We start from the raw sequence: 7,501 nt of genomic DNA on the forward strand, positions 1-7,501 counted from the left end.
AGTTCATTGCAGTTAACCATCCTGAGAAAGGCATCACAGGATTTGGGTTCTGGTTCCCTGTGACTCACGGGTGCATTGTCATGAATGCATCCGTGATAATCCTAGCAGACACCATGGTATTTCCTATGGAGCATCTGATCCAGGCACTCCTCCCATACTAAGCGTCGAGCTGTACATCCTCTTACCCTGTGCAGTGAATATATCACAGCTACCACTTCACCTGCACCGTCTCCAGTCTCTGCATATTCTGTTAGCTGGCCTGAAGTCCAGCTCTGCTTTTTTCCCTGAGACCCCAGGGTTAAAATTATTCATGGAGGCCCTGGCCCTTCGTTTCCTTCTGTAGTTTAAAGAAAGATGAATTCAGCTTCCTCCGGCTATTTTCAGGAAGAAAGTTCTTAGATGTGAAGATGGCAAGAAATATTTCTTCCAGTTTGGCCTGCCCAGCTGACCTGCACTGACCTTAGCACGGCTTCAAGAATTCCATAATTCCTTGCAGTCGTGGCACGCGTTCCTACTGACCATTTTTGCTGACCCCCTTAAAACAATTATTTGAAACATTTAAGCTATCGTAATGAGGCAAAGTCTGCATAAGGCAGCAAGAATTAGGGAAAAGATCAAGTTCATTTTTTCAGCACATCCTTTTGAGAATCTACTGTATGTTAGGTGGAACATACACTGTGTTCTGCCAGAGACAGGGCAGTGAGTACAACAGACAAAAAGTATGGAGTATTTATTTCTGGAACACTTAAAGAAAGGCAGTTGTACTTTCAGAATGTGAAATCCCTTGGGGAGCCATCTTTTGCTGATGGTAAGTAGAATATCAGTTCTGTGTGCTTCTTTCTGAAATGCCTACAACAGTTTGGCTATTTTAAATTTTCTTTGCAGTCTCATTTGCTTAATTTGTACTGTCCTCGAAGAGAAAAGATTTCCTGAAAAATACCAATCTCAATCCAGTTTTTCTAAATTTTCTAAACATCCAAATTAAAAGAAAAGATGAGTGAATTTTGGGGGCACCTGGGTGGCTCAGTCGTTAAGCATCTGCCTTCGGCTCAGGTCATGATCTCAGGGTCCTGGCATGGAGCCCCACATCTGCTCAGCCGGGAGTCTGCTGCTCCTTCTCCCCCTGACCCTCCCCCCTGCTCGTGCTCTCGCTCATTCTGTCTCTCTCTCTCAAATGAATAAATTTTTAAAAATCTTTATCAAAAAAAGATTAGTGGGCTTTTTACTCTGTTTAAATCTTTAACATATGCGTTTAGCAGATAAATATAAATACCTGTTACAAGTAAAAGGAAGTCTTTCTTGTTAACTGCCTAAGATTTATCATCATTCTCCTTTCTAGCATAGTAACAAGTCAGAGAACTCCTACTTTTGTTTCTACCCAGTTATATACGTCTTTTTTTTTTGTATTAATGTGTAGGTTTTAGTTCTGTTTGTAAGGAGCAAGAGTCAGACTGGAACTAGTTCTTAAATAGCTCCTCAATGCTCCTATTGTTCGTTTTATCACAAAAGGAGATTATGGGTCAGAACCTAAATTAATCTTCCTTTCTTTTTCTTGCCCTTAGTTAGGAGAGGCCATTTCTTTGAACAGTGTGTCTACACATCTTTAGGAAACTTCCTCTTGAGTATTGTGGTATCCAGGGCACTTGAAGTGCCCACCTGGAGAGGGTAATTGGAGCCATACCATTATAGTCTTTCAACAAAGTCAGATATCAGGAATGAATTTTTAAAAACCAACTTGGTTGGATATAATACGAATACATATTTTTTTTATTTCCTTTGTAGCCCACCAGACGGTCTGCCAGATTGTCCGCGGTGAGTACATTAGAACCCCCTTGTTGTTCTTACGAGTCCATGTTCCCTCCGTTCAGGACAAAGCAGCAGAAGGAAGATTAAGGCATTATTTCCCTTGAGTTTTTTTATTTCTTTTTTGGAAATTACCTGGGTCGGAATTTCTAGCAAACATGACCAGTGTTGCCAAGCAATTCACTTGAGCAGATAGGTCATTGAAAAGTCACACGGCCACCCCCATTACCAAGAACATAAAGCCCAGGAAGTTGTTAGACATTGCTAGATCTCTGCTACAAAAGAAGCACATTAAGCCAAGTCCTACCTCCTGATTCCACATGATGTACTAAGGTGGACAAGAATTGGGAGTCTCCGCGGCTCATGCTTCCATCAGAATGTGCTGAAAGCTATCAGAATCCATGTGCTGTAGCCTCATTTCAGAACCAGAGAATCTTTGGAAAAGTAATGATTCCACTTTGCCACTCAGAGTCTCCCTCTGTGGGTGAGGCCTGGGGAATAGACAAGGGTTAATTAAGATCATTAGGTGTGATCAAGCCTTGGCCATGAACGAGCTCCAGCCCTTCTCACCATGCTGTGCTCCTTGGTGGCTCTCATGCTCCTCCTTGCTGTCCTGCCGGTGTACCAGTCCCCACTCTGCCAAGACAGGTGGTCAGCCTGGCTTGCTGGTGGAGGAATTTGGTTAAAATAGCTGCCACCCAGGCTGCGCACTGAGATGTAGGGAGAAAGGCGTTGGCTTCTTGGTCACCAGGAGCTGCTTGCTACTTTGGCCTTCAGGGAAGCATGGATTCCATCCTCGGCCAACACCTGTGCCTGGCACAGAGCAGGGAATCAAGGCAGAAATGTTTAATTAGGGGCGCCTGGGTGGCTCAGTTGGTTAAGCGACCGCCTTCGGCTCAGGTCATGATCCTGGAGTCCCGGGATCAAGTCCTACATCGGGCTCCCTGCTCAGCAGGGAGTCTGCTTCTCCCTCTGACCCTCTTCCCTCTCGTGCTGTCATTCTCTCTCTCTCAAATAAATAAATAAAATCTTTAAAAAAAAAAAGAAGAAGTGTTTAATTAGGGCACTGACAAGTTCAGAGATATAGCCGAGTTTGGGTTGGGTGAGTCAGTGCTTCACGTGAATCCCAACCTGAGGAAGCGATATTAGAGTCACCCAGAAGATTAAGAGCCGGGAGGTGTGTGTGTACACAGTTAAGCTGGATTCTTCTGCAGGCCCCTCAAGTTGGTGTGCTCTGTCCAATATTAACTTTCACCATGGTTCAGTAGTTATATTTTAACTTTTGTTAGGCTTAACTAGAGATTATACTACAAGCCACTGTAGTCTGTGGATCTCTAGCCCGTTAAGGGAGTAGACCTCCTAAGTCAAATAAAAACCAAAATTTAAAACCAAGCTTTTCCTGAGCACCATGAACTAGCAGTAGAAGCACCTTCCACTGAGATCATTGCCCGTGCTACTGACACAGAGCCTCCTCAGTGGCCAGTGGGTCTACGGACTGCAGAACCTCATCCTTTACCTGCCCCATCAACACGCTTGGATGCTGAATCAGGGAGACGTCTCTCTTACAGAAAACATAAAAGAAAATTATTTGCTGTAAATTGTGAAAACAAATATATGTTAATACAATATATCAAAGCCTGACAACAACACAATTTTTTAAATCCTGAAAATGTAGGAGCTCTGCAAGCTGCTGTCTTTGGGGAATAGACTACAGATTTAGGGTGGTAAGATTAATAAAAAGACCCCTTATTTCTCAAGCCATTTTCTTTTTTTATTTGAAAAGTCATGTCTAACAGCTAGTCTTCTGGAATTGCACTGTCTACAATTTCCCTTTATGCCCTTGATGAACAGGGCCAGATTCAATATGAACCTGAACCACCTAGAGGCATTGCGGAGAAATTTTTCTCCAGAGGGGAAGACCCTGGGCAGTGTTTTCTGCTTAAAAGCCATTCTCCCTAGTGCTCTCAGAGAAGTACACTTATTTTTTTCTAGCTTGATGAGAGAAATATTTGCCCTAAAATAGCCATAGAAAACCAGAAGCTTAAACCCGTTATCTTCCCCAGTGTCCCCACGTGCACCCTGGTTAGGAGCCCTGGTAAGCAGGAGAGGGCTGAAACCCCATATGGAGGGGACCTTGGCCACAGGGTAGGCACTGCTCAGGGCAATGGGGAGGAGAACCACATGAATCAAGAGAAAAATAGTCACTTTGTGGACTCTTTGGCTAAGCATAAGAAAAATCTTAAACTTTGGAAGCTAACAGTGGACATTTTATTATAATAATTGTGTTCTTAATAAAGAGCTCTAGGAGCAAGTGAGCCCAGTGTCTGGTTGGGTGTGAGATTCTTCTCTCACCTTGAGCTGGCATTGGAGAGGTTGAAAGTAGAAGAAGCTTGGCTACAGAACTTGAAATCGACATCAGAGGTGGAAGGATGTGGAAATGATTTTGAAATACTTCACAGGCAGCAGTCTTCATTACCGGATGGGCTTTGCCTGCGATTGTGCTGTGATTTCTAGACTTGTTGGGAAGGCTAGTGTGACCGAATTCATTGAGTCATTTGGCTAAGGGCCTGAGTCATTCCTCTTACTGCTGTGCTGTGATCAAAGGAAGTACAGAGACATCAGAGATGGAAGCTTAATCCTGTTCCTGGAGAGCTACTCTGGACTGGGGAATAATGAGTCGGCTTTTAAATCTCACCTGCTGTTCACTTGAGAACCCAGGATGAAAATAGTTATGAAATGCACAGATCTTTATGCTGTTACCTGATGCTGAAAATAGAACGAAATATTTTTAAATGAACAGAATCAGAGTCAAAATGGCCTGTTGTCTTTTGCAGTCTTACTGTGTGCCTTTTGTTCCTGAGGGTTGTCTTTTTCAGTATTTGTATAATTTAATTTATCTTTGCAGAAACCTGCTCCACCCAAACCTGAACCTAAACCAAGAAAAACATCTGCTAAGGTAAGAGGTGCTCCCTCCCCCATGTTGGCCTTTTTTTAAACAATGAATAAATTATAATTCCATACTAAAAATCATCCAAGGAAAGATCACGTTTACTGATTCAAACTAAACGTACGACTAGGAAAGTGTCACCATTTTTAACAGTCTTTCTCAAAAGGCATAAAGCACAGTTTTATGCTTTACCAGGAATGTGTTTCTCATTCGGTCAGTAAAGGCAAAGGTGGTCAGAGCATGTTGCTCTGAGAAGCCTCATGTCCAAGAGGGGTTTGGTAGCCACACGCTATTCGCGTGGCAGCTCGGAAAGCATGAGGCTGGGCCCTAGCCACACAGTGGCCCGCAGCTCCAGGGGCTGGGGGAGGGGGGCCGGACTTCCTGTAACTGGTCTTAGGCTGGGCTGATGACTCATCATACAATAATTAATACTAGCAAATAATCAACATCAGCAAACACTTACATGGCTCTCCTACTATGCTAGACCCTGTTCTAATTGCTTTTCTTATGAAGCCGTCACATCAGTCCTACTGAGGTAGGTGCACACACCCGGGTTTGCCAATAAGGAGAAAAGCACAGAATTATTAAGAAACATCCCAAATAGCTTTTCTGTGCTCTGCCCTTCAGAGAATTGTTGTGAATTATTTGAAACTACGTGTTATTTGGGGGGTTCCTGGGTGGCTCAGTCTTTTAAGCATCTGCCTTCGGCTCAGGTCCTGAGCCTGGGGTCTTAGGATCGAGCCCCGCAGCGTCGAGCTCCCTGCTCCGCGGGCAGCCTGCTTCTCCCTCTCCCACTCCCCCTGCTTGTGTTCACACTCTCTGTCGCTCTGTCAAATAAATAAATAAAATCTTAAAAAAAAAAACAAAAAAGAAACTACGTGTATTTGTGGCGTGAGTAGATGATTCTGGAGCAGAACTCATTTCTGTGGCTTGTATTAAATTCAGGAACTTTTCTTCACGTGGGGCTTCATTTATAAGCATTTTCTCAGCCTTCTCGTTCCTCGAGCCCCGTGGCCCCATGTGAGGTGTTTCTCTTGCTGGCTTCTTCCCTGGCTTCTGCCTCACCCTTCAGTTCCCACTGCTCTCGGCGGCAGAACCACTTCTCTGTAGCGAGTGAGGAGGCCCACTGAACAAATGCATGAGGAGAATCATCTTTTCCCTGGAAGAGAAAGTCAGTGGACCATCTAAGCAGCCCATTAACATTCTCACAGAGCCTCAGTGTAACTCACTTGAAGCCTTGCAGACTTGGCTTCTCCTTCCCCACCTGAAAGCCACCGTGTTGGCCATGGTTGCGCTCCGCCTTGTGTTTGGACGAGGCTGACAGATTTTCGCTGACCTCACACCCTAACATGCTTTGTTTCCCTGTGCTCTGACCCTCTGTTAGAAAGAACCGGGAACAAAGATTAACAAAGGTGCTAAAGGGAAGAAGGAGGAAAAGCAAGAAGCTGGAAAGGAAGGTACTGCACCATCTGAAAATGGTGAAACTAAAGCTGAAGAGGTACTTTCCATGAATACCTCCCACTGACTGACTCAGTGTCTTAAAAGAAATTGCTCAATGCGTTAGCCGGTGATAGCACGTTCATAATGTCTCTTTTTATTGCCCATAATGTTATTGCAGATCCACATCTCTCGCTCAACTGTTAATGTCTCAACCTCCAGAGGTACCCCACCCAGCACACTGTCAGTAAAGGGGCAGATTGAAACAGTGAGAGTTAAGGGTACAGTAGAAAATTCTGCATGTTTGCAGTGGCTAGAAGCAGATAGTAGTAGTGTGGTGTTTTTTTATCATGAACAGTGGGAGCTTGCAGGTAAAGCTTCTGTGGCCGTTTGAAAAGCAGAAAGCAATCAATGCAGCAAAGTGTTTGCGTACTGTATTCCTGCCTTGTCTGTTTTACACCCAGAGTCGAACTAGGTTTTGCAATAGAGCTGCTAAAAAACAGATGTTCAAAGCATGTGTGTTGGCTGGGTAGACTTTTCTTTGGCTTCTAGTAGGTTTAATAGTAACTGTCTCTCTTTTTTTCCCCTTTCTTTTCCACAGGCACAGAAAACTGAATCTGTAGATAACAAGGGAGAATGAATTGTCGTGAAAAAATTGGGGTTGATTTTATGTACATCTCGGGGCAACTTTTAAAAGCTATTTTTACCGAGTATTTTGTAAATGCTAATTTTTTAGGATTCTACTAGTTGGCATACAAAAATATATAAGGATGGACATTTTATCTTCTCATAGTCGTGCTTTTTGGAAATTTCCATCATCCTCAAGTGAAATAAATACCAGTTTGTTATTGGAAGCTGTGTGTAAGATTGATTCAGCATTCCATGCGCTTGCTTTAAAAATCGAGTCCTGTGCATACTGTGGTGTTTTTACTGTGCGTATTTAAATTTTTCACGCAGTTTTTCTAGAGCAATAATCAGTGGTGCTTTTGTACCTAGGTTTTACGTGATTTTAATGAAACATGGATAGTTGTGGCCACCTGCTGACTATTTGTGGTTTAAAATAAAAGGTTTTCTTGCCTGCAAAATACCTGCCTCTAAGTAGTGTCTTTACTAAACTTGGGCAGTGTTTCATTTTGTTGTTGCTGAAGACGTGAAGAATAGTTACAGTTTGTGCCATAATGGTATCTCTAGTAAGTCAAACAGGATGATTTCTTAGTTGCTGGGCCTTTAAAAATGTTATTATTTTAATAAAACCATCTATGAGTGCTAGCGTGGAAGAATTACATCTAAAACACTTGATATCAGAAGTGCTCA

General features: G+C 43.2%; 1 protein-coding gene across 7 annotated transcripts in view; it reads left to right on the forward strand.

The window, feature by feature from the left end:
• Positions 1 to 7,272, forward strand: part of HMGN3 (high mobility group nucleosomal binding domain 3) — a 30,949-nt gene extending 23,677 nt beyond the window's left edge. Inside the window, exons 3-7 of one of the 7 annotated variants that reach the window (XM_027603649.2) lie at positions 1,783 to 1,812; positions 4,709 to 4,759; positions 6,135 to 6,248; positions 6,369 to 6,468; positions 6,789 to 7,272. In XM_027603649.2, coding sequence (XP_027459450.1) covers positions 1,783 to 1,812; positions 4,709 to 4,759; positions 6,135 to 6,248; positions 6,369 to 6,468; positions 6,789 to 6,802 — 309 coding nt within the window. In that variant the 3' untranslated portion in view covers positions 6,803 to 7,272. The remainder of the gene's footprint in view (positions 1 to 1,782; positions 1,813 to 4,708; positions 4,760 to 6,134; positions 6,249 to 6,368; positions 6,469 to 6,788) is intronic. The other 6 variants (XM_027603650.2, XM_027603648.2, XM_027603652.2 and 3 more) reach the window with 6 other exon arrangements.
• Positions 7,273 to 7,501: the final 229 nt, after the last annotated feature.

The sequence above is a fragment of the Zalophus californianus genome, chromosome 7 (assembly GCF_009762305.2).
Source record: "Zalophus californianus isolate mZalCal1 chromosome 7, mZalCal1.pri.v2, whole genome shotgun sequence".
Classification (NCBI taxonomy): domain Eukaryota; kingdom Metazoa; phylum Chordata; class Mammalia; order Carnivora; family Otariidae; genus Zalophus; species Zalophus californianus.